Raw genomic sequence first — 27,498 nt, forward strand, 5'->3', positions numbered from 1 at the left:
CCTGGACAAACAAGTCTGATCCATGGAGGCTCCACCTCTCAACCTGCAGGACTTAAAGGATCTTGGATCCAGATACCACAGCTCACCTTCAGAGGACTAGAGGAGTCCAGGAGGTTTCCAAAGAACCAGTGTTTTAACTGTATTCTATCCTGCAGCCACACAGTTTTAAATCCATCCCACATTCAGCCTAACATCTAAACTCTCGTGCAGATCTTTTTTAAAAACTGATCCACCGACGACGATGCATGGAGACGGATGTAGAAGAATATCAGGGCAGAAAACCGTCGTCTCTGCTCGACGCTGGAGCTGCAGGATTATGCAACCGTGCATCTAATGAAAATTTCAACTGAGGCCTCCGGGCAGGAGTTGGATTTTAAGAAAGACGGAGCGAGAGAAGTGAAAATGGAAGTGAAGGGAAAACGGAGAAATCCCAGGACTGATGTTTAACTTTTGTGTCGATGCTTCTGGAACATTATTCTCAACTTTCCCGCAAACGGAGAACATTAGACGGAAACTGAGCTCAAAGGAGAAAGATAAAAAGGCAATGTCCATCACACCATGGTTGTTGAGTGGATTCATCAACATTAACATTAGCCAATGAGAGAGAGGCCTTTAGCTGCTTAGAAGTTCCCCTGGGTTCCTTTGGGACCTCTCAGACTATTATGGAGTGATCTTTGTTGGTGGACCACTCCTGTGGAGGGGAACAGTTGTCTTCAATCTGTCTGACTGTGGATTATTTGTCGGTTCCAACCTCTTTAGAGATGGTTCTGGAACATTTTCCAGCCTGATGAGCAACAACAACTCTTTCTCTGAGCTCCTCAGAAAGCTCCTTTGTCCACAAACATGTGTTGTGAAAATCAGACTGAGACAAATCCCTGATTTATTGAAACTAAACCAGGAACTGAACCACACCTGAGTCTCCTTACATTGATGGAAACACTTCTGAACACATGGACTCTGGTTTGATCTAACTTGGAATCAAAGAAAGAAGCTAGAAAGAGCTACTATTAGCTGGGAGGCTAGGAAGTGCTACTATTAACTGGGAAGCTAGGAAGTGCTACTATTAGCCGGGAAGCTAGGAAGTGCTACTATTAGCTGGGAAGCTAGGAAGTGCTACTATTAGCTGGGAAGCTAGAAAGGGCTACTATTAGCTGTGAAGCTAGGAATAGTTATGATTAGCTGTGAGGCTAGGAGGAGCTATTATTAACCAAGTGGCTACTAATCAGAATCAGAATCAGAGATGCTAGGAAGCTCGATACAGAGCTGGTCTCTCCTGAATCAGCTGATCAGTCGGTCTGTTGTTGAGGAAATATTTGTGGATTTTAATGTTGACATGAGATGAAAAATTAGAAGAATCGTCATTGTTCTCTTGACTTTCGTCACTTCCTGTTCCTGTCCTAGAGTTGAGGAAACATATCTAATACTTGCGCCTTATTTCTGTATTCAGTTGTGTTATGAGTAAAGTGTTAACATCGTACTAAATTATCCCCAAACACTGAGAACGCAACAGTGACGACTGGTAGCACAGAAATAAGCTTCATTTCATCTTCATTCAGATTCATCTTCCTTCAAACCAGGTTTTATTTTCTGTCTCAATGTCCTTGAATCCACGATCCAGTCCAGCTGTAAACATTTCTGTTTCTTTGTCAGATTTATTTATTCTCTTCAGGAAGCTGCTGGCTTGTGTAAATGTGCTGGTCTTTATTTCCATAATGTATTTTTTCTGGTTGGGAACAAAGCGTTAGCCGCCTGTTGAGAGACAGATTGTGTGAAATGAACTCGCTTTGCCGTCTCATCCCGCCGCTAATTTCCTCCGTCTCGTTCTCGAGTCCTGGTTTTGTTTACCCCCCCCCCCCCCCATCCTCCATCTCTACCTCCGCCAATTACTTCCACCTGTCCTCCAACGCTGCCTCCCTCCTCGTGTCGTCTCTGTCGTCTCCTCTGGTCAGAAAGTGACACCAAAGAGAGTTTAAAAGGTTTTTCTTTTTTTAAAGATGCTACATGAAAGTGTTTCCAGAGCGCACGGTGACAGTGACGAGATAAAACCTTCCTCTCTCACAGCTGAATAGAAGTGGACGGCACGTCTCCTCTCCTGCAATTACTCTGTAATGACCTTTCTGCTTCAGCCGCCTCTTAAAGCTGAACATGCATCTCCCTGCACGTTACCCGTCCCGCTGCTGCTGCTGCTGCTGCTGCTGCTGCTGCTGCTAACCCAAAGTATTGATCCAGTAATTCTACTAAAAACTCATCACATTAACCTTCAAAGGCCTCTGCTGCACCGTTGTAGTAGCACAACACTGACTTCTGAACAAATTATAGTCAGCTACTACAAGCCAGGCGGCTAGAATGAGATGCTATTGGCCGGGAGGCTAGAAACGGCTACTATTAGCCAGGTGGCTAGGAGAAGCTTCTGTTAGCTGTGAGGCTAGGAAAAGCTACTATTAGCTGGGAGGCTAGGAAGAGCTACTATTAGCTGGGAGGCTACTTTTAGCCGAAAAGCTAGGAGGAGCTTCTATTAGCCTGAAAGCTAGGAGGAGCTACTATTAGCCGGGAAGCTAGGAAGAGCTACTATTAACTGGGAAGCCAGGAAGTGCTACTATTAGCTGGGAAGCTAGAAAGGGCTACTGTTAGCCGCGAAGCCAGGAAGGGCTACTATTAGCCGGGAACCTAGGGAGTTCTACTGTTAGCCAGAAAGCTAGGAAGTGCTACTATTAACTGGGAAGCTAGGAAGTGCTACTATTAGCCGGGAAGCTAGGAAGTTCAACTATTAGCCGGGAAGCTAGGAAGTTCAACTATTAGCTGGGAAGCTAGGAAGTGCTACTATTAACCGGGAAGCTAGGAAGTGCTACTATTAGCCGGGAAGCTAGGAAGTGCTACTATTAGCCGGGAAGCTAGGAATAGCTATGATTAGCTGTGAGGCTAGGAGGAGCTATTATTAACCAGGTGGCTACTAATCAGAATCAGAATCAGAGATGCTAGGAAGACATGAGATGAAATGTTAGAATCGTCATTGTTCTCTTGACTTTCGTCACTTCCTGGTTCTGTTCTCGTGCTCTGGTCAGCCAATCAGAGTGATCCCTCTGACAGACTCCACAGCTTCCTGCTGAAGTCCTGAATTGTTCTTTTAGACTTTTTAACGTTGTATGTTTGGCTGTTGTGGTTTCATGTTGAAGGAAGACGTTCCAGCCTGCTGACTCTCCTGACCTCTGGGTGTGATGGTTCATGTGTTTGTGGTTGTAACTTGTGTTTCCTCTTCGTTGTCCACAGCATTTCTAACTTCACCCCTAAAGTGGGAGAGAAGGACACCCAGAGAGCGATCAGACAAGCCTTCAACGTCTGGCAGACAGTCACTCCTCTGTCCTTCCAGGTAACAAAACCTTAGAGATTATTGACGTCTGAAGGTTCTCAGGTTCTCAGGTTCTCAGTACGTGAGGCTTGGAGGAGACCAAATAATCAGATAGAACTCAATCAGACCTCACAGATGTGTGTGTTCTTCGTCAGGCAGTTGTCTTCTTCAGTAAAGTGATGCTGAGGATGTTTTCGTGTGTTCTCTCCCTTCAGGAGGTCCCGTACTCGGAGATCAAGAACGAGGGCAAGGAGGCGGACATCATGATCTTCTTCGCCTCCGGTTTCCACGGCGACAGCTCTCCGTTCGACGGCGAGGGGGGTTTCCTCGCCCACGCCTACTTCCCCGGCGCCGGCATCGGAGGGGACACCCACTTTGACTCGGACGAGCCCTGGACGCTCGGCAACGCCAACCACGACGGTGAGGCTGTAACCACGGCAACCACCCACTGTTTAGAAAAATGCTGAAACTCCTTCCTTCCTTTTTTATTGAGTGAATCAACGTAGACGAAGATACTCCAGATGTCCTCTGTCATCTTTCCTTTGTCTTTGAGCGTCACGCTGTTGAGACGCTGATGAAAAATGGAGGACTTGGTGTTTTTCTTCTTCTTCTATCTCAGTTTGACAAATGACTTCTGCCAGATTCCCTCTGCTTGAATAAATAAGGTGTTGATAGAGAGAAGGACTGATGGAGGAGAGAGGAATCTGGTTGGAGAGATTAGCACAAAAGAGAATTAGCTTTGACGGAGAAGCCACATCACGGCTTCCTTCCTACTTCCTTCCTTCCTTCCTTCCTACTGTCTCTCCTTTCCTTGTTCTTCTTTCCTTACTTCCTTCTCTCTTCCCTTCGTTCCTTTGCGATTAATCGCGCAATTTACGCAGATCGCAGAAATGACTGCACTTCGGGATCATCTTGCTTTCCACGGCGTTTCCGCTGTTTCGATCACTTCCTGATTTCTTCCCGAGGCTGACAACACTCCGCAAATACACAACAACGTACAGAAACTACAACAGCACAAATAGAAACCATAGATTCAAATATTTAATCGCGATTAGTCCTGTGATTTCCGCAGTTAACGCAAATTGATCGCACTTTTTTTTTTTAAATCTTCTTTAAATCTTTTCAGGTTTGTTTTACTCTTAACATCTCAGGTCTTAACTCAGTTCACATCCACATAGATACAGATAACTTCTTTAAGGATTTCTATAAGTTTAGAGGCTACACAGCGGATTACTGCCCCCTGCAGGGTACAATTAAATGAACTGCACTTTAGACTCTGCTTGCTTTCCACAGCGTTACTGCTGCTCTGATTACTTATTGATCTCCCAAACTTCTCACAACGACGTTTAACGCATAATTTACACTTTAATACCACGAGTCACTTTGGCCACTCTTCTTTAAACTAAGTAACAGATGAACTAATAGTTTAAAAGGTTGTTGGAGTTGAGCTTCAGACTGAGAGTCACGATTCTAAAGTATTGAACAGCTGGTTGGTCTGCATTGTTAACACACACACACACAAACACAGAGTAATTGAAAGATTAGAGATGAGATAGAAAGACGGACGAGTCCTCGGATGAGCTGTAAAAACTCATTTGTGGTATCGGTTTCCGAAGGACGTCGCAAGGACAACTGGGCCTCGTTTTCACTTTCGGCTTAAAACCTGATGTTTGCGTCCCGGTCGAGGAACGGTTGGTTATTAACCTGCTGACGCCTGGAGGACAAAACTGAGGGCGGCGGTGCCCTTATCAAAGACGCTGAACTGAAACTAGCAAGTGATTTGTCTCCTGTCCTGAGTGACGGAGCAGATAAGGACATTAACTGTTTCTGCTGCTGAGCCGCTGATTATACCCAGGGTTCAGGTCTAATCTGAGTCTTTGTCTCTAAAATAAATCAGATGTTAACATGTGAGAGTCTTTCCATCTTGTCTCCAACATCTGGATCATGTCTCCAAGTCAACCAGCAGCTGTTGATGGTTCTGATCCAGTGGTAGGTAGAGATCCATTAGAGACAGCAGCTGCTACAATATTCTACTGACCACATGATGGCGCTGCTGATTTACAGACACACAAACTGAGATCAGATCTCAAGTGCTGGCTGGGGACGCATGTGGAGACACATTTAGATTAAGACCAGGTGGATGGACAGGTGAGACCAGATGATGATGTGACGTCATATATTCATTCCTTTCTTCATTCAATCCTTGTCCCCCTTTCCTTCCTTCCTTCTCTCTATCCTTCCTTCCTTCCTTCCTTCCTTCCTTTCCTCTTTCCTTCCTTCATTTCCTCTTTCCTTCCTTACTTCTCTCCTTCCTTCCTTCCTTCCTGCCTTCCTTCCTTGTCTCTCTCCTTCCTTCCTTCTCTCTCTCCTTCCTTCCTTCCTTCCTTCCTTCCTTCTTTCTTTCCTTCCTTCCTTTCCTCTTTCCTTCCTTACTTCCATTAACCAAGATGGCGGCGCGTGCAGATGCAGCGGCTTCTCTCTGTCCCAACCGTGCGGTGTTATGTTCGTTTAAAAAGTGTTTGTCCGAATGTTTTACGTGTCTGTCTCGTCTGAAACAAAAGTACAGTCGACAGGATCTGCTAGACGTCAGCAGAAACAAGATTTGCAACGTTCTGGACTTTGCAACAGAGACGCTAAGAGAGTTGGGACTACTGCGGCCTACCATAACACCGGACTCGCCTGTGACTCCTACCCCGGAAAGGAGGCGTCGGAAACGGTGTGCGAGGAAGCGGAAGAGGGGCAAGCGCGGAGGCATCCGAACCAGGCTAGCGGCCAGCCCAACTCGCCTAGCCATACCATCTATTCTCCTGGCAAACGTACGATCACTGGACAACAAAATGGATCACATACGTCAGCATGTTGATTTTCCAACAAGGGGGAATAACATCTTGGACTTAGTGTACACCACACACAAAGGAGCTTACAAGGCAGTCCCCCTCCCCCACCTCGGACTCTCGGACCACATCACTGTTATGCTAATGCCAGCATACAGACAGAGAGTGAAAGCCATCAAACCTGTTAGGAAACAGGTAAGGGTGTGGCCAGAGGGAGCATCTTCTGCTCTTCAAGACTGCTTTGAAAAAACAGATTGGGGGATGTTTAAAGAAGCAGCCACCTATAACAACATGATAGACATTGAGGAATACACAGACACTGTAACCTCCTACATCACCAAGTGTATTGATGATGTGACCCAAACAAAAGACATCATCACTCGGGCTAACCAGAAGCCATGGCTGACAGGCGATGTCCTCGAGCTGCTGAGAGCTAGGAACATAGCCTTCAGAGCCGGGGATGAATCTGGACTGAAAACAGCGAGAGCCAACCTGTCCCGTGGCATCAGAAAAGCAAAACAGGATTACACAGACAAGATAACCACCCACTTCAGAGACAGCAGAGACGCACGGAGCCTCTGGCAGGGCATTCAGGCCATTACAGACTACAAGCCCGCGCCACAGAGCTGCGAGAGCAACCCCTCTCTGCTCAACAACCTAAACAGTTTCTTCGCACGCTTTGAAGAACAAAACAACACAAGGCCGGAGAAGACCCCCCTCCCCCCCCATGATCAGCCCCTGTGCCTCTCCACTGCCAGCGTGAAGAGGGCACTTGACACCATCAACCCCTGCAAAGCAACAGGTCCAGACAACATTCCCGGACGTGTACTGAAGGACTGCGCAGAGGAGCTGAAGGAGGTCTTCACAGACATCTTCAACACTTCCCTGAAGCAAGCCACAGTTCCATCATGCTTCAAAGCCGCCACCATCATACCTGTGCCAAAGAAACCTGCACCATCCTGCTTCAATGACTACCGCCCTGTGGCACTGACACCCATCATCATGAAGTGCTTCGAACGGCTTGTCATGTCACACATCAAATCCACCCTCCCCCCCACCCTGGACCCCTACCAGTTTGCATACCGAGCCAAACGATCTACAGAGGATGCAATCTGCTCTGCCCTTCATCCAGCCCTTACTCATCTGGACAAAAAAGACACATATGTGAGAATGCTGTTCATAGACTTCAGTTCAGCATTCAACACAATAATACCGCAACAACTCATCTGCAAACTTGACAAACTAGGACTAAGCACCTCACTCTGCAACTGGCTATTGGACTTCCTCAGTCAGAGACCTCAAGTGGTGCGTGTTGGCAACAACACCTCAAGTAGCATCACACTGAGCACAGGGGCCCCTCAAGGCTGCGTGCTCAGTCCACTGCTCTTCACGCTGCTGACACACGACTGCGCAACAACTCACAGCATCAATCACATCATTAAGTTTGCGGACGACACCACTCTGGTGGGTCTCATCACCAAGGGAGATGAGACTCACTACAGGAAGGAGGTTGACCTTCTGAGCAGGTGGTGCAGGAACAACAACCTACTGCTGAACGTCAGCAAGACCAAAGAGATCATTGTTGACTTCCGGAGAGGTCACACCAAACACCTGCCTCTGTCCATCGACGGTGCCGTTGTGGAGAGAGTGAGCAGCACCAAATTCCTGGGGGTGCACATCAGTGAAGACCTCTCCTGGACCACCAACACTGCATCTCTGGTGAAGAAGGCTCAGCGGCGTCTCTACTTTCTCCGCAGACTCAGGCGGGTAGGTGCCCCACCACCCATCATGAACACCTTTTACAGAGGCACCATTGAGAGCATCCTTTCCAGCTGCATCACTGTGTGGGCGGGAGCTGCACTGAATACAGCAAAAAAGCTCTGCAGCGCATAATAAACACAGCTGGAAAGATCATTGGTGCCCCACCTCCCTCCCTGAAAGACATATACACCTCCCGCCTCATCCGCAAGGCAACCATAATTGTGAGCGATGCAAGTCATCCAGCTCACAATCTGTTCAGCCTCCTGCCATCTGGGAAGAGGTACAGGAGCCTCCACTCCCGTACCACCAGGCTCAGCAACAGCTTCATCCACCAGGCTGTTAGGATGCTGAACTCTCTCCCCTCAGTCACCAGGCTGTCAAGAAGATGACCCCCCCCCCCCCCCCCCCCCGCCCCCAAATGACTGAATGACTGTTTTGCACACCCATGCTGCTACGACAGAACTGTCTTTGCACTACAATGCCATTTACTGCACAAACTTGTTAAAATGTCTATTTATTGTATTTATCTTTTTTAGCTATCTTTTTTTTTAGTTATGTTTAACTCTAGGTTACTTTTTTAACTACATGTCTTGTCTTCACCGTGGGATGGAGGGGAACGTAATTTCGATTGCTTTGTATGTCTGGAACATGTGAAGAATCGACAATAAAGCTGACTTTGACTTTGACTTTTCCCTCTTTCCTTCCTTCCTTCCTTCCTTCACTCTTTCCGTCCTTCCTTCCTTCTCTCATTCCTTCCTTCCTTCCTTCTCTCATTCCTTCCTTCTTTCCTTCCTTCCTTTCCTCTTTCCTTCCTTACTTCCCTCTTTCCTTCCTTACTTCTCTCTCTCTTTCCTTCCTTCCTTCCTTCTCTCCTTCCGTCCTTCCTTCCTTCTCTCATTCCTTCCTTCCTTCCTTCTCTCATTCCTTCCTTCTTTCCTTCCTTCCTTTCCTCTTTCCTTCCTTACTTCCCTCTTTCCTTCCTTACTTCTCTCTCTCTTTCCTTCCTTACTTCCTTCTTTCCTTCCTTCCTTCCTTCTCTCCTTCCTTCTCTCCTTCCTTCCTTCCTTCCTTCCTTCCTTATCTCTCTCCTCTCTTTCCTTCTTTCCTTCTTTCCTTCTTTCCTTCCTTCTTTCCTTCTTTCCTTCCTTCCTCCTTAAATAAATCAGATCTTAACATGTGAGAGTCTTTCCATCTTGTTCCAAAATCTGGATCAGGGGCTTAGACATTGACAGGTGAGACCAGGTGTTAACTCATTTCAACTACGTGAGCTCAAGTTCTCATAATTGAGTTTAGATTAAATCTGTCTCTGTGTCTCCTTTAAAGGCACACGAGATGAAATATTAGCCAAAGATTAATTTGTAAAGATTGTCTTTCTCACTTTAAGTTTTATTCTTTTCATCAAGTCCCTATTTTCCGCCTGCAGGGACCGACACATTCTTCCTTTCATTTCTGTGATTTACAGACTTGATCCTTTATATAAGTGATTTAACGAGCGTAAAATAAATTCACAGAGGACACGGTGAATCACATCTCAATGGTTTTAAATTGACTCCGGTTGTTGATTTATTTTGGTCGCGGGCCGGTGAGCTGTAAAGTTAATTTCAGAAGCCGACTTCAACCGGGCAGACTCTGAGGACACGTCCAGCTGGGACTACTTGAGAGACACGTTTCATCGCGGCGATATCAAACGGCTTCTTTATCGCAGGCGGGCAGACGACACGATAGAAGACGGCGTTATCGTTACGACGGGCCGACCACGAGGGGGGCGAGCCGAGACGTTGAGCGCACCCACTGGGAATACCCTCAAGCCGTTGTACGAGAAATCATCTTTATCTGTCCTACGACGTGGACGGAGGAAGAGGAGGAGGAGGAGGAGGAGGTCTGTGGCGAGAGCAGGAGATAAAAGAGGAAAGAAACTGCAGCATGGACAGAAGAAACGAATCAATGCTGAGAGAAAGCAGAATGAATGTATGAGCATTAAACCGATACAGAGACAAACTTACTGACTTCCAACACTTTGATGCAGATGTTCCTGTAATTATTGGATGGATCCTCGTCATCACTCTGACTCTTCTCTGATGATGGAAGCTTCCAGACAGATGATGAGTCAGTCAGGTGATCAGGCCAGGAACTCGTACGGAAGCTCGCGGCAAGATTCATCTGTAACCTGAGATCAGTTTACATCAACACATTCATTCATTCATTCATCTTCTCTAACCTCTTATCCTGTGAAGGGTCATGGGGGCTGGAGTCTATCCCAGCTGTCATTGGTCTAGAGGTGGGGTCCACCCTGGACAGGTCTCCAGTCTATCACAGGGCTACATCAACACAGTCTTAATTAAAAAAGGTTAATCAATCGCTGGAGAACCACTGAACCAGGATCAGAACAGGTTCCTTCAGGTCCAGGTTCCTCCAGGTCATTACCAGACTCTAGTCATGTGACCTTCAGGTGGACTCCACCCCCAGATGTTCCTGATAAAAACATTTAGAGCTGAACACTTGGAGGAAACGTCTTCTGCAGACACAACAAGTTCACATGACTCATCTTTGGTTTGAGGACGTACCTGGATGACTGAGAACCTTCACAGACTCATGTATGACACTAGTTTACCTCTAAAGATTTAGAGTAGAGGTTGTGGTGGTGATAACCATGGTAACCTTCACTAATCATCATCATCATCAGGTGAGGAGTTTCCAGGAGAAACAGAAACATGGAGGTAGAAACACAAGATGAACCAAGATGGAGTCAATGTGGACAGAGACGATGGAGACGTGGAGACATCTTGGTCGTCTTCTAAGACTCTACACATTCAGGACTGGAGGAGGACATGGAGGAGGAGGACATGGAGGAGATGGAGGAGGACGTGGAGGAGGAGGAGGACATGGAGGAGGACGTGGAGGACATGGAGGAAGAGGACGTGGAGGACATGGAGGAAGAGGACATGGAGGAGATGGGTGGAGGACGTGGAGGACATGGAGGATGACATGGAGGAAGAGGACATGGAGGAGGACATGGAGGAGATGGATTGAGGAGGAAGACATGGAGGAGGAGGACGAGGACATGGAGGAGGAGGAGGAGGAGGACGTGGAGACATTTTAGTCATCTTCTAAGACTCTAGACATTCAGGACCAGAGGAGGACATGGAGGAGGACATGGAGGAGGAGGACGTGTAGGAGGACGTGGAAGAGGCGGAGGTCGCGGAGGAGGAGGAGGACATGGAGGAAGAGGACATGGAGGAGGAAGAGGACGTGGTGGAGGAGGACGTGGAGGAGGAGGACATGGAGGAGATGGATTGAGGAGGTAGGACGTGGAGGAGGACATGGAGGAGATGGATTGAGGAGGGAGGACGTGGAGGAGGAGGACATGGAGGAGGACGTGGAGGACGAGGACATGGAGGAGGAGGAGGACGTGGAGACATCTTGGTCGTCTTCTAAGACTCTAGACATTCAGGACCAGAGGAGGACGTGGAGGAGGACATGGAGGAGATGGAGGAGATGGAGGAGGACATGGAGGAGATGGAGGAGGAGGACATGGAGGAGGAGGACGAGGACATGGAGGAGGAGGAGGACGTGGAGACATCTTGGTCGTCTTCTAAGACTCTAGACATTCAGGACCAGAGGAGGACATGGAGGAGGAGGACATGGAGGAGGACATGGAGGAGGAGGACATGGAGGAGGACATGGAGGAGGAGGACATGGAGGAGGACATGGAGGAGGAGGACATGGAGGAGGACATACTACTACTCCTCCTTCTTGTGCTCCTCTTCCTCCTCCATCTCCTCTCTTTTCTTCTTTTCCTCCTGTAGATGATGTGATGCTCCTCTTCATCCATAAAGTCCTACAGTGATTGACATTTCTGATCATCTCCATGGTAACGGCTCATCTCTGATGGCAGCCATTGATCAGGATGGAGACGTATTGATCCATGTGAACGTAGCCGGTGAGAGCTGAAGGAGGGGAGGTAAATATTTTTCTTCTTGCATCGACGGCGTTTCATTCGTCTGCAAGAAAAACAAACCTTAGAGGAAACAAAGGAAGAAACTTCTCTGAATGTTGTCTGTGAAAACTGCTTCACGATGAGTTCGAGGGTCTGTACGAACGCAGGAAAAATGAAAATGATTTCCCCCGAATGGCAAAAGAGAGAGAAAATCTAGATCTGTTAAAATCAGACGGAGACACAGAGAATTAATGGAGGAGTTGAAACAGTCGGCAGCTTTTCTCCATCTTTACATTAGTCTGTGAGTCAGGAGAGAAAAAAAAAAGATAATTATGTTCTGTAATTAGGTTCAAACGGAGTCAAACCAATTACGGAGCCCATGAAATGTATTCATTTGGATTCTGTGTTCAGACGCGTGAGAAGCTATTAAGCATCTGACAGCAGCTGCAGGTCTGCTTCAACAAAGAGCACACGAAGACACGACGCTGGGGAATACATGGCCTTCTATTCTCATCCTTAATTTGATTTGTTGAATAGTACGAGGTTCTGGGAGGCCGTCGGACACTTTACCTGGAAAATCAGCTCTTATTCGAGGATCCTCTGGTCTGAAGGTTCTTTGTTGTGTTTCTCATTGTGGAGAAAATCCACATGCAGGAATTAAGCTACTTCAAAATGGAAAAGACTGTTACACATCTCAAATACCGTCCATGACTACTTGGTAAAACAACAACAAACAGATGCAGACCAACCGCAAAGTGAAGCGAAACAACCTCAAATAGATCCCAAGATATTCATGGCCTCCAGAGGACGACTCTCACTCATGATCCCCATTTGTTGTTGGTAAGCCAAACCGTTCAAAGAGACTCTAAGTAGGTACAGAAACACTCGGATAGGCAAAGACATGCAAACCAACCAGAGATTCAAAAACCGGCCACAAATTGATCCAACAGGACAATAAAGAGAAGAAAAAGTCGCAAAAGGGTGTTGAATAACCACCAATAGACGGACAACGCCAACAGTTTATCCAATTCAACCACAAAGAAATGCAGAACAAGCACAGAGCAAAGGATGTGAAGCAACCACCAAGATCCAGAACAACCAGAGATGCAAAAATCAATCACAAGTAGATTCAAAACACAGATGCAGATCTATAAAATCATCGTCAGAGATTTAATTGGAGTCTGTGCCGTCTCAGTTGTATTCATGAGCCGAAACTTTCAGACGGTGACACATTAAATCACGGAGCGCTCGGTTATTTTTACACTCCACTCGTCTCCATATTTTAAATCACATTATTTAAACACTCACAGATTATAAATTTAAAGTCTGACGTGGCGTCGTACTCTGCAGTAATCCCCGTCAAGCAGCAGCCTTTGAAGAAGTGGACTCTTCGGATTTAACGGCAGTCGCTCACAAGTTCCCCTTTTGATGTGAGGCTCATACTCCACCGCTGATGAGTCGACTCTAGCTCCGTGTTCTCTCTCCGGTTCCTTTTCTGTCGCTCCAGTTCTCCAGGTTTCTGTTTTTTTAAGAAGCTGTTTCATTGTTTTCTCTCCGTCTTTTACTCTCGTCCTGTCCCTTCTCCCGCTAATCCTTCTTCTCGTCCTCTGTCCAGGTAATGACTTGTTCCTGGTGGCGGTGCATGAGCTGGGTCACGCGTTGGGTTTGGAGCACTCCAACGATCCCAGCGCCATCATGGCTCCGTTCTACCAGTACATGGACACGCACAACTTCAAGCTGCCTCTGGACGACCTGCAGGGCATTCAGAAGATCTACGGTGAGCAGCACATGGCTTGTTTGTTTATATCGGCAGGTAGAACAGAGTTTATTCTGATGCTGAGATGATCAAAATCCTAATTAGTCAAAATAAATGGGTACAGTTTCAGCCATCAGGAGGTTTCTGATGCTTCTTTAATGACGTACTCTGAAAAAAACTTAAAAAAACAAGAAATAAAAGTCTTAAATTAAGGGATATATTGGTTAAAATAATCTAAAGTATCTGCTAATAGAACCAGTAAATGTGTGTCTCCTCCAAGAAGGCCCAGATTTCTCCAAACCAGAGTTTCAGACTAAATGTGAGGCGAGTGTGTTCAGTGCAGATGTTGCCTTGTACTGCATATTATTTTATTTTGAAGAAAAGAGACAGGGCAACACCAGACAAGTTAAAAGGAGACTCTGACATGGACATTGTCTTTGTGGTGAGTTCAAGTGCAGCTTTTACGGTCCAGTAACAGGAGACATCACAGTCAGCCTTGGTTGCCGTTACTTCTTTGATGTTGGTTTGTGTGTCTCAGCCTTAAAAATACAGAAAAAGAAAATGAATAGTTTCAGAAATAGGTTCTGATTTCAATGAGAGACTAATTTTGGACTTGTTGCAGCAAAACTGGTGCCTGGAAGCCAAACCAACTTCCTCCACCTGCAAATGTTACTTTTGGATGATAGTTTATCTGGAGTCTCTCTGTTGGGAACTGATTCTGCTCCAGCTAAGATCTGTCGGGCCAATCGGATCAGTGTGGGTGGGGCTTAATGTGGTAATGGACAGAATAGTAACAGTAGTCATACGTGTGATCTGAATTAGTTTATAATAGGGATGCACCGGAAATTTTCGGCCGAAAATGCACTTTCGGGCCATTTTTTGGTTGAAATTGCTGCGGTTGTTGCTAGCATGTGTTGTTTCGGCGATAAAAGTCCGAAATCCGAAAACAGCCCAAAAGTGCATTTTCGGTTTTCGGCCGAAAATTTTCGGACTTTTATTGCCGAAACAACACGTGCTAGCAACAACCGCAGCAGTTTTCAGCCGAAAAATGACCCGCGAGTCAACTATCACGTCCGTTGTAAAAGATATTGACATACATTTTTAAGGACAGTTAACGATTAAAGTATTTGTCAAGAATTAATGTCACATGTTGCATTGCTCTGATTGGTTGGAGGACTGTTTGACAATTTGAAATCATATATAAAATTAAGCTCCTTATATCTCCAGAACCAGAATCATCAGTTTTTTTTAAGTCTCCTCCTCAGTGATAGCCGTCTGTACATCAGTAACAAACAGAAACTGAAAACGTCTAATTCTGTCTACTTTATAAGATGTACAATCCAAACGACGAGTTAGCCAGACTCTGATTCTGATAAGAGCTGATTGAAGCCACATCAGACTGGTGATACTGGACGGTCTGAACACTTGGGACCTAAAAGCAAAAGCTTGCCAAAGCAGAAGCGGCACACGTTGGATGTGAATAATTTATCTTAAAACCCAGAGTGCAGCTGAATTATAAAGATGTGCTCCGTGTCCAGTGGCCACCAGCAGAGCGGTTTCTCATTTAACCCATGAACAACACCGAGCTGAGCGGTCTTTACTTAGAAAGAGAAAATATATTAGAAATCCTCTCCTTCCTGTTTACGCCGGAGACGCTTTGTTCCGTTTCAGAGAGGATGCCTCAGATTTCAGCGACTGCCCGTCAGCAGCCGACACACTTCCTGACAGGCTTTCTGAAACCATCACTGCTGCTGTAATGCAGCGGAACATTTGTTTGTGTTGCGAGGAGACGGAAACTAAACGCCTCCGTCAGGTCGGAGATAAGACGCTGCGGAGGAATATTTGCGTCCAGACGTGGTCAGAATCTCAAGCATTTATCTGCTGCTGGTTCTGGTTTCCTTTAATAATCAGTTATCTCCACGTTAAAGGTCATGAAACACGAGTGACATTTAAGAGTCAGTGTTGGAGGGAAATAGAAGCTAAGACAGAGCAGCCAACAGTATTTCTGCCTCTGTGTGGATAACAAAGTCTTTATTATTTCCTTCTGCTGAGAGTTGATCCTGTTTGCTCTGCTGCAATTACGCACAGGCCCCAAGGAGACTCTTTAACCAGGGGCCAAATATTCACTCTTCATGAACAAACAGGATGCAGCCTCCAAACGGGATCGACTCACGTTATTATCGGTGTCTCTCCTCAGGTATCCCCACAGCCATGCTGGAACCCACCCGGCCGTTACCCACCTTACCGTCCCGACGGACTCACTCGACCTCCGAGCGCAAGAACTCCCGCCCTGCCCGCCCCTCCGGCGATCGCCCCGCCCTGCCCGGCAACGGCAAACCCAACATCTGTGACGGCAACTTCAACACGGTGGCCTTCTTCAGGCGGGAGATGTTCGTCTTCAAGGTAAGGAGAGACTCGACGAGAACACAAACCCGACAAAAGAAAAGCAATGTGCTAAGTTATTAGCGACAGTAGGAGCGCCTACATACTCTGCAAGAAGTTTGTTCTTGCTCCTCGGCCTGCAAGAACATTTTGTTCTTGCAGGCCTCGTTTGTGTGGAAAATCGGAAATGCTAGCAGCCACTCTGTTAGCTCCCAGATGCTGATATTCTCCGTGTGACCGCTAATCTCTCCTGGGTAGAGATCGTCATACGGACAACATCCGACAATAATAAGAAAAGTGTCTCTCGTTGTCCATCTCCCACGATGCTTAGCATGTGTGATGTATGCTGCAGTGGGAGGGGCCTATGAGGACTTCCCTGGAGTTTGGCTCTTGAGCTTAAGTATAAATGACCTGGCCAGAGCAAACTTTGTTCTTGTTCTTGCAGCCCTAGGAGACGGAACAAATTTCTTGCTTCTTACGGAGCATGTAACAACCTTACAGGGCCCCCACCTGACACAATAAACATCAAACTACCAAAAGATTATTGTTGAAAACTCGGAGCTAAAGCAAGCTCTTTGCGTAGCTGCTCATATGTTTCTGGTTAAGCAGCAGTGACACCATAGTGTTTAGTTTTTAAAGTGTATGTCTGAATATAAATCAGAAACAGGAGGATGTGATGTTCTAATCTGTACAGAGTAAACATATATTTAGTTTCTTGTGTCGTCGTCTGTGAAAGAGACAGGAAGCATCACGCTGACGAGCTGAAGGAAAAGAAAAATCCATTGTGACGTCTCTGATCTTCAAACTGAATGTCAGTAAAGGTCACCAGCTCTGCTTCATGCGGAGGTGCAGCTTGTTAACAGGAAACTGTTCGGACCTTTAGTCCAGTTGATGGTTATTAACAGTCAGAGCCAGCCTCTAGTGGACACTGGAGGAACTACAGCTCTTTGTGTTAGCTTACGTTTTCAGCTTTGGAGGTTCCTGCTTGCTAGAAATTGAACGGTCTCCGTCTCTAAGAGAGATCACAGAGGATCACAGTGACGAGCAGAGGTGAAGAAAAAGAAAAATCCATTTTGACGTCTCTGATCTTTAAACTGAATGTTAGTAAAGGTCACCAGCTCTCCGTCTGCCGGCCTCCATGTCCGTCAACGGGCGTCGTTCTCTTCTCTGTCCTTCATCTGTTCAAACCTGAATCTGTATCTGTCTGTGATTGACATGAGGATTTAATGATGATCATGTTAATATTTATTCACTGAGCGCTGTTCAGTTTAGACACATTTAAGAGATCTGGTGTCAGTCCACATGTGGAGGTGGTCTGGGACACATGTGACCTCCTTCCTTTGGTAGTGTGAACACACAATGAATCCTGGGCACATTAAAGACCACCTACTCAACAGGGCTGATCTGGGTTGACACAAACTGAGATCAGATCTCAAGTGCTGGCTGGGGACGCATGTGGAGACACATTTATATTAAGACCAGGTAGATGGACAGGTGAGACCAGGTGTCTTCTGCGTCTTTTCCGTTTCTTCTTCGTTGCTCGTGCGTCTCCGTAAGTTAAATTTTGTAAATTGTTCAGTCAACCTGTTGTTGTGTGCTACACTGGCATCATTTCTCCCTTTTAGTGTGGGACACAGAGTTGTGAGAGCCGGTGGGCGTTTGAAAGGAGACACTTATTATGGGATGTGTGGGATTACCGTGGCTCCTTTTTGCAGGATGTGAAGCATCGATTTTCCTGTTGTTGTTTTTTTTTTTTTCCATTTGGCTTCAGTCGAAAAAAAAATAAAAAAGCAGCAAGTGGATCATGTTGGATCCTTTGAGATGCAGTGTGTGTATTTGTTCATCCATCTTTGTGAGGACATTTATACTCTGGGACAAAACGTCCACGAAGCTGTTGAAGTTTGTCAGGTTTTGGTTGATGATCTTCACTAAGACGAAGCTCAAACAGCTTCAGGGTTAGGGTTAGGGGTGATGGAATGTCCTCGTACAGATAGAAACATGAGTTTGTGTGTGAACTGTTTTTGACTGTGTCCTAGATTCAGTGAAGCCAATGATAATGAACTCAGATTGATGCTCTCCTCCTCCTCCTCCTCCTCCTCCTCCTCCTCATCTTCCTCATCTTCTCTATCTCTTACTGTTCTCAGTGTTGTATATTAAAGCACTGATTGTTATAATAATGACTGTTGGTTTACCATCCTGGCAAAATCATCCACCAAAAGATCCCGGTCTATTTGGGTCTATCATTTCTCAAAACTAGGGATGCACCGAAAATTTTCGGAAATTCGAAAATTGCTGCGGTTTTTGCTTGCATCATCACAACATCCTGTTTCGACGATAAAATTTTGGCCGAAAATGGCCCGAAAGGGCATTTTCGGTTTTTCGGCCGAAAATTTTCGGTGCATCCCTACTCAAAACATCAGGTGTACTGGCACTAAATTCTAGTGTCGTAGAGGTTATAAGGTTCATGTTATTTTGACCTCATACTCTGGCCGTTGATTGGAAAAATCAGGAAGTGATGAAGCAATGCTGTGGAAAGCAAGCAGGATGTGAAGTGTGGCTGTCAGAAGTAATATGACCCTTTAAATGACAAGTTCATCTTCTAAGTCCTGTCACTTTTCTCTACTCGAACAAGCTGCTATCTTAAAATTAACTGACAGCTCTGATGAATGATAAGATGAGACTTTATTATCGCTATATACAACGAGATTAATCTGGAACCAGAGCCAGATATTTTATATATTTATAAAAACGAACAAAAGACAGACCAGATACAATCAGAAGATGTCAATAATTGACGTAAAATGTGAATAAGTAGTGTGTAATAATAAAGTACGGCCTTGCTTTAAGGCTGCAGAGGATGATTTTGATTGGGCAGTCTGGTAGAAAAGAGCTGCAGGCCTCTCTCAGTGACTCAGATACGTCTCAGGAACACTCTCCAGTAGCTTTCTCCAATGTTGCTGCAGGTTTAGCGTAGCTGGCTGCAGTGATACTGAATCTCGTTGTGTTCCAGGATCGGTGGTTTTGGCGTCTGAGGAACAACAAGGTGCAGGAGGGTTACCCCATGCAGATCGACCAGTTCTGGAAGGGCCTGCCGCCTCGCATCGACGCCGCCTACGAGAGGTCCGATGGCAAATTCGTCTTTTTCAAAGGTAAAATATGAAAGATGTAGACTTGGGGGGAAAAAAAATTGCTATGAATTTCCAACACAGTCTGAACATCTGTCCCTGAGCAGTTTAATTCATATCTTGAGACTGATGATGCTTCTGGACATTAATGGTTAATTAGAGAATCATTGACTGAAGACGGAATCAGGACAGGTTCCTTCAGGTGGACTTCACCCACAGATGTTCCATTTAGAGCTAAACACTTTGAGGAAACATCTTCTACAAACATAACAAGTCCTTTGTTAAGGTTCTCAATCATTTAGGAAATGGTGTGTCCAAAAACAGACAGTGACTCATATACTGAAGAGTTGTGCTAAGGTTAAAAAATGTTTGTTCTAAGAATGTGAAAGTTTCTTTCGCCCTTTGTAGCAGGAAACTTCCTTAAAGTTGTTCATGCAAAATTAAAGTCTTAAAATCAACTTTTAAAATGTGAGAGATGTTTGCTTTGACTAGGGCCTGACAACAAACTTGTGATAGCATTGACTCACTTTTCCTCCTCCTCGTTCCAGGTGATAAGTTCTGGGTGTTCAAGGAGGTCACAGCCGAGCCGGGTTACCCTCACAGTCTGGTGGAGCTCGGGAGCTGCCTCCCCAAAGATGGCATCGACACGGCGCTTCGCTGGGAGCCCGTCGGGAAGACCTACTTCTTCAAGGGCGACCAATACTGGCGCTACAACGAGGACAAGCACACGGCCGACCCGGGATACCCCAAACCCATCACTGTGTGGAAGGGAGTACCGGACGCTCCTCAGGGAGCCTTCATCAGCCGGGAGGGATGTGAGTGTTCAACAAATTATTCTTTAGGTTTGATCTGGTTCTCGTTGTCAGATCAGTTATAATGTGTGTTACCTAATGAGTAGAAACTAGAAGTAACTGATGTTTATTAGTAAAAGTACACATTTACAACATCTGTAGCTAGTCAGTTTAATGAATGGATATCAATCTTCTTTTGGATTGTATAATGTGCACAGTGGTAGAATGTGATGATGTCCAGGCTAAATAAAATGTCCAAAGGTTGAATTGTGTGTACATTGCCACCTGTAGTGGAATCAGTAGGATTTTGTAGCCAGATTCCCTTTCAAGAGGTAAGAACCCAATGTGGAACACTTTGGGTTCTTTGGTTCTCCACATGTCCAAATGGAGAGTGGGCCTGGTTCTATTTTAACTAGAACCTTTGTGGTAGTTCCCTAAACTCTTGGTCCAGTTTTAGTCAAGGGGTTGCTGAATGAGGTCACCAGGGTCCATGGAGACCAGAGTCCATAGAGACCAGGGTCATGGAGACTAGGAACTTGGACCTGATGATTCTGGAGATAGTCCTGATTTATTTTGGGTCTTAGGCGAGAGTCATCTCCCAACAGCTGACTAAATATGGCTAAATTTTGAAATGGGGTCCCTCTTCAAGACAGGACTTAGCAAACGGAGGATGAAGGACTCTTCGTACTTGCCAAACAACCGCAACTGATCAAATCTCATAGACACAGAGTTACAGAGTAGAGTAACCCTCCTTAGGGCCACTCTTACGAATTCCCCTTTTTCTTCTTTCACATCCTATCCACCTTCCCTTTCATCCCCCTCCATCACCCATGTCCTCTCCCCTCCGCCCTCCCCTACTCAGACTATACCTACTTCTACAAGGGGAAGGAGTACTGGAAGTTCGACAACCAGAAGCTGACAGTGGAACCCGGATACCCCAAGTCCATCTTGCGCGACTGGATGGGCTGCGACCAGTCCGACATGGAGCGCTCCGGCGGCAACCGCGGAGACCGGCAGCTGCCTCTGGACGACGTGGACATCATGGTCGCCATCAACGACGTCCCTACGACGGTCAACGCCATTGCCGTGGTGATCCCCTGCATTCTGTCGCTGTGCATCCTGGTGCTGGTGTACACGATATTCCAGTTTAAAAACAAAGGGGTGCAGCAGAACACCATGACGCAGCACTACTACAAATACCCAGTCCAGGAGTGGGTATGACAGGCATTTTGCAAAAGGTCAAAGGTCACGAATTGGGGATAGGGGATCAAGCTGCTAGCTGATGTTAGCTACTGGCCAAAAGCGTTAGCAAAGACAGTAACTGTGCTAGCTATAAGAAGACTACAAAAGCTCTGTAGGAGTAGATTTAGACTTCGACTGTTGGTGACTGTGAGATTTGTGTCAAACATGGCCGACCAGAGAGATCTGAAAGACGGAACAACTGATTGGATCTTCCCTGGCTGAAAATAAAATGGGAAGCTATGAGGGGAAAATGAACTACTACTACTACTTCTTCTTCTTCTTCTTCTTCTTCTTCTGGGACCTAACGCACCACTCTTCTTCTCAGTGAAAACAAAAAGAAGTTAAAAAAAAAAAAAAGGATCTGGGGCATAAAATAAAATGCTCCTCTAAGCCAGACACCACCTCCAAGTTTGTTTGTACAACAGCTTGTACACGTGAGTTAGGATGGAATTTAATAAAAAAAAAGAAAATAAATGGTTTAAAAACATCAAACTTGAAGATAAAATACAGGTAAAAGGGCCATAAGAAAAAGAAAACCAATGATCTCTTGTGGATCACTGAATTTCGTTTATTTTCAGTTGTATGGAGACATAAAACTGTCAGAGGACCTTTTTCTCTCTTGTTTTTCACCATACACAACAAATCACACTCAGCACCATTCCTAGCTTACAGCTTGGCTAGTCACACAACAACAACACTGGAGAGGTATTGATTTGCGCCACTCAGACCGATGGTTTTATGCAGACATAGAATAGTCAATCGTCGGCGTGTAGGGATAGAAACGCAACAGCTCAACAGCCTTATCTATGTCAAGATGTTTGCTGCTGCTCAAAGTGAAACGATGGAATCAGACCTTCACTTTTAATGTAAGAATTTAAGCGGTTTCACATTTCCTACGTCTTTTAAATGCTCTCAGATCCAAGGGGAGCTCCAGAGGTGTCATCGGTTAGCTTAAAGTATATCCTTGATGGCTGTAGATTAGAAACGAGTGAGCACACACCTGATGAGATAATGTTTTTAGTGATTGTAGAAAGTATCGGTGGGTCATGGAACAGTGTAAATCAGTTTATTAAAAAAATAATAATTATAATAATCTAGCCCTCTATTTGCATTTTACTTGAGCGCCGTTTCTTTATTAGCATGTAGCATTGGTGCAAACCATAACAACAAAGTATTTATTTAGTTTTTCAGTCACATTCTCTTCAGCTGAATTTCATATATTACAGTAGAATTTAGTTTCTAATTCAGTGACTTATACCTGTTTTATATTATGATAGTATATTAGATTGCTACTGGAGATTAAAAAATTTCTACAAGAAAAACTACAATTACACGGGATTATGCAGAAAAACATATCACCTAAGAAAGAGCAGTAAGTGGGACAAATGATTGTGTCTGATTGGCACTTCCTGCTTTTAACCTTTTTAATGCAGGTAGATCTAGATTTAGTTTAGTTTTTCTTTTTAATCCTCCTTTTTTTGAGGATAGCCCTGTCTCCTACAAATTATGTTCTCATACTGTTTAAGCACTTTGGTTTCAGTTCAGGAAGAAAAAATTGTTTTATTTAAAGTCCCTGCAAATCTTTTTTTTCTGTATTAACCCTTCTCTGCAGCTCTTCTTGATGTGTGGATCATAAATTCTGTATTTTTTTTTTTTCTTACTTGTGCTTGGAAGCTTGATACTTGACCAAGTTCTGTGACTCACTTGCTCGTTTAGTCATAAAAACATCTGATGAAACACCCTTTTTTTATTTTTTTGCTGTAAGTGCGCCATATGTATATGCAAAGGCATCATCTGAAGATGTTCAACAAACATTTCAGCAGCAAGAAAAATAACCTTTACCTTGATTAGTTGCCAATAGCATGCTGTGCATTAATTATTCTCCTGGTCTATATGAATTTATTGGGTAAATTCAAGAAGAGTCTGCTGCAGACTTTGGTCTAAACAGACAAACATCTGCTCGTAACTTTGACCAAGAGTCCAAAATCAAATTCTTTTGCATGTAGAGACATGTGCAGCGAAAAGCGGAAATAGACAAAGTAGAGCCACAGACAGACTATTAGTATTCAGGCTGTGGCCCGACGACATCGACCGAGCTTAATGAAGGTTCTCTGTTCACAAAGCTCTAATGGGGGCGGCTCGCCCTCCACATCCCTGGCTTTAATCCCGCCGTCTTGTCACGCCGTTCTCCGGCCCCTCGTCTTTGTCGTTTTTAATCGTCCATCTGTTGCGGCGCTCCCCGTCCGCTGACCTCGCCGTCCCTTCACGTTTACCTTTTTCATGTTCAAGCATCCATCCGGTGTCCGGCGCCTCGATCACGCCGACCAAACAAATGACTGTCGTTATCTTTTAACTAGAGATGCACCGGATCCAGGTTCCGGATCCGGATCCGGCCGGATAATGGCGTTTTTATGGGGTCCGGTTACTGCCGGATACCTAGCGTGGCAACCGGATCCGGACCCGGAAGAACGTGATTACGCGGTTAATGTTTAGAGAAGCCATCCACTACATTGTGTTAGCAGTCCTCGTCGGAAATGGAAGCAGGGAGCCGAAAAAGTGCTGTGTGGCAGTACTTTAAACTGGTAGAGGGAGATTCAAGTCATGCGATATGCACGCTTTGCTGTCAAAGTTTGTCTCGAGGTAAAAACGTTAAAGTGTACTCAACATCTCCGCTGTTTTACTGCATTATAATGTACAAGCTGATGATCGGAGTAGGATCCGGATCCGGTTCCGGATCCGGCAGGATCTTAAGCAGTGGATCCGGTATCCGGCAGGATCCTAAAAATCAGGATCCGGTGCATCTCTACTTTTAACGGGTGCTTTATTTTATTGTGGAGCATCAAATTCAGCTCCCGGGTTTTGTCAAAGGTGCCAAAAGAATTCTCGTCTCTGGCTCCGACGCGTCGGCTTTGAAGGAGGGTTTCTTTTAACGTTGCGTTGCTTTAGTGTAAATTGGAACAGAAGCTGTGTACAGTCTTTTCTCTGCGTGTCGTCTCCAGGGCTTTGCAGGAATGAGGATTTAGAGGTAGTGAGTGTTTCTGTGAGGCATTGATGAATTGTTTCATATGATCTACCTTTTCTTGTAGTCGTCTTGGTGTTACATCCAGTCTCTTTACTTCATGTCAGGGTTTCACTGAGGCTGGATTTTAATACTTTTCACGTTGTTGCCGAGTTTGAACTTTTGTGTTACGCAACGCTACGGCATCACTGCAGCTCTGACTAGAAAGCATGCTTTATTTAAACACACAAGCTGCTCATTTAAATGCCATTAACTTCCCAACGTGACTCATAATGGTTCACTTAGAGGCTATCCAGCTCCCCAGAGGATTTTTCAGACCTCCCACCTCCAGCTGGAAATCAGTGTTAATCCAGACTGTGTGTGTGTGTAACTCTGCTGAACATTCATTGCCTTTCTTTAAGAGGTTTTTAAACCCAGGCAAACAATGTTTTTAATGATGCCGTCCACTTCATTTTCAGGCTTGCTTGAGACATAACGTCCGCGTCCTTCGCATCTCTCTCCACCCCCCTTCGTTGTGATTCGCAGGGCTTTGTACCTTATCCGCCCGAGCTCGCTGTCCTGCAGTAATTGAATGTGTTCCCGCCGCATATCTTTACTCTGCTGCCGCTGTCGAGAGCCGTTCAGCGCATGCAGCGTTCAGCACAAATCGATGGCGTTCAATATCCTGCAGCGCTGTTTGGACTCTCTGGGGAGACGAAGCGCATATTTGTTCCTGGAGGGTGTACAATAAACACAGAACAAGACATTCTCTGCTTTTTACCTTAAAGCCGCGTACGTCGACCGAAAACATGAATGACTATCTGGAGGAAGAAATTGCTGCTGGGTCAGAGTTGTTGTGATTCAGGCAGAGCTGCTGGATTGATTTTAAAAAAAACATTTAAACCGAGTAAAATGGAAAAGCTGCTCACATTTAATCGTTATCGGCTGATGTGCTGCTTGTTTCCCTGATTAAATGTCAGAGACTGAGGAGCCCAAAGTGACATTTTTCAAACCCAGAGATGGAACAATCATGTTGGGAAACGGAAGCAGAAAACGTTTAGTTGGCTTAAAAAAAAAAAAAACATGAGCATTGATTCCTTTGTTGTTGGATGTGGTCGTATTAATGGCTCAAAGGCTCCGTTCAGACCATTAACATCCATCCTGATCTGGTCTCTAGAGTCCAGGTTAAACAGGTCCAGGTGTGAACACTGATCTGGTGTCAGTCCACATGTGGAGGTGGTCTGGGACACATGTGACCTCCTTCCTTTGGTAGTGTGAACACACAATGAGTCCTGGGTCACATTAAAGACCACCTACTCAACAGGGCTGATCTGAGGAAGAGGAGTTTCCTTCCTTCCTTCCTTCACCAGTGACCTGGTTCCTCTGTGGATGGAAGCTTCCAAGGTTCAGTTCTAATCTGAGTCTTTCCATCTTGTTCCAACATCTGGATCATGTCTCCAAGTCAACCAGCAGCTGTTGATGGTTCTGATCCAGCGGTAGGTAGAGATCCATTAGAGACAGCAGCTGGTACAATATTCTACTGACCACATGATGGCGCTGCTGATTTACAGACACACAAACTGAGATCAGATCTCAAGTGCTGGCTGGGGACGCACATGGAGACACATTTATATTAAGACCAGGTAGATGGACAGGAGAGACCAGATCAGGTTGGATTTTAATGAAAGGACAAAAAAAAAACAAGCTGAAAGAAGGTCAACAGGAAATTATCTTTATTTTCGGACTGTTCATCTTGATTCAAGAACTGTGTTATGGTTTAATTTGTCGGTCGTCTTCCTGAACACTTCTGGAGGGGGCAGGTGGGGGTGCACCCTGCAGGTGAAGCTGGCGGGTTCGTTAGCTTCGTGGTAGCCTGTGTTGTGGTTTGGTGACGAGACGGGAGAGTTGCAGCTTGATCTCTGTGTTTTAGCATCGAGCTAACCAGGGGCAGACTGAACCACCTTACATGTCGCAGGCTGCCGAAGCGGTGAACTGATGCATTCTGGGATTAAGTGCCTTTGCTCAAGGGCACTTCGGCAGTAGATGTCGACAGAATGGCTTCTTACACACGGTTCATGGTGCTGATTTTCACGACACACATTGAGGCTGGTGACCTGGTGGTCGGTTGATGGGATTTGTGTTTAGCTTTTAACAGATTAGACGATGAATGACTCCCAGGGCCGGTTTCACAAAGACAGACTCCCTTCAAACTAAATGTTAAGCTAGAGCTGAAAATTAAAAATTAGTCATTGGGTTGATAAACTTTACAGCCATCAGAGGCGTCTTCAGTAAGCTAGGCTAGTTAGCTTTTGAAAAAAATTGTATATAGTGTGATTTAAGGTTTCATTTTTAAATTCTAGACACAAACTGTTACCTAGCAGCGGCGTTTTCACGACTTACAGCTGACGCTATCACCTGAATGCTAAACCTTTTAAGCTAGCTGCCGGTTAGCTCGCTAACTGTTAGCCTTGGTGGCTTTTAGATGCCAACATCTGCCGAGCAGCGGGTTTTTCACAGCTTACCACTGAATGCTAAACGTTTGGTGGACATTAAGCTAACCAGCGGCTAGCTTGCTAACCGTTAGCTGGTGACTTGTTTTCACACGACTTCCCTCATCGTGACCCCAAGCTCACAATTTGTCCTGAAATACTTTTAGCTATAAGACGTACAGAATAAAAATCGTCTTTGTGAAACCGGCCCCCTGTTCTCAAATGATCCTCATCAGGTTGTGATTTTGTTTTTTTTAACTCTGTGGAGGTTTTTACATCTTGTGTAGGGAGTTCAGCATGAGAAGACGGGGATTTGTTCAAATTTGAACAAGTAGGGGAAGGTGAGCAGGTCATAACGCTGCTTTCCATTGTGTTTTAGCTGAAAGAATAACCTGTACAGGTGTGTTAAAGTCATATTATGCTCTGTGGTAAACAGACACCGCTCCTCCACTTTAACCCTCCGGGAGAAAAGTCTGAAAGTGTGTAAATATTTCCTGAGTTACAGAAGAATAGCAGTTTACAGTGTATTTCAGCAGATGTCTGTTCGTGGCAATGGAAGAAGGGTACTTGAAGAAAACATACTGTAGTGATTGCATTGTTCATATTACTTTAACGGAACGCGCATAAAGACAAAATATATGTACATGAGATTTTTACTGTGTGTGGTGGACGCTGTCGGTCCACAGCTCTTCTGTTATTTATTCAGCTCAGATCTGTACTCGTCGCAGAGGGCGAAGGGTCCTCTGGAAATTTGCCTCTTTTGTGGATATTGTGTGCAGACCTGGGAGAAAACGCCGCTTCACCTCCGCCGCTGTTGTTGGATTTATCTGCCACAAC

General features: G+C 45.4%; 1 protein-coding gene across 1 annotated transcript in view; it reads left to right on the top strand.

Moving 5' to 3' along the window:
• The window catches only part of mmp24 (matrix metallopeptidase 24), a gene marked incomplete at its 5' end in the record, with an annotated part of 47,847 nt that extends 25,446 nt beyond the window's left edge, over window positions 1–22,401 (top strand). Inside the window, 7 exons of the mRNA XM_084543674.1 lie at window positions 3,268–3,367; window positions 3,562–3,766; window positions 13,494–13,655; window positions 15,832–16,037; window positions 19,027–19,165; window positions 19,690–19,956; window positions 20,795–22,401. Coding sequence (XP_084399800.1) covers window positions 3,268–3,367; window positions 3,562–3,766; window positions 13,494–13,655; window positions 15,832–16,037; window positions 19,027–19,165; window positions 19,690–19,956; window positions 20,795–21,153 — 1,438 coding nt within the window. The 3' untranslated portion in view covers window positions 21,154–22,401. The remainder of the gene's footprint in view (window positions 1–3,267; window positions 3,368–3,561; window positions 3,767–13,493; window positions 13,656–15,831; window positions 16,038–19,026; window positions 19,166–19,689; window positions 19,957–20,794) is intronic.
• Between the last annotated feature and the right edge of the window lie 5,097 nt (window positions 22,402–27,498).

This window comes from Chelon labrosus (assembly GCF_963514085.1).
Source record: "Chelon labrosus genome assembly, chromosome: 4".
In the NCBI taxonomy this organism is placed as follows: domain Eukaryota; kingdom Metazoa; phylum Chordata; class Actinopteri; order Mugiliformes; family Mugilidae; genus Chelon; species Chelon labrosus.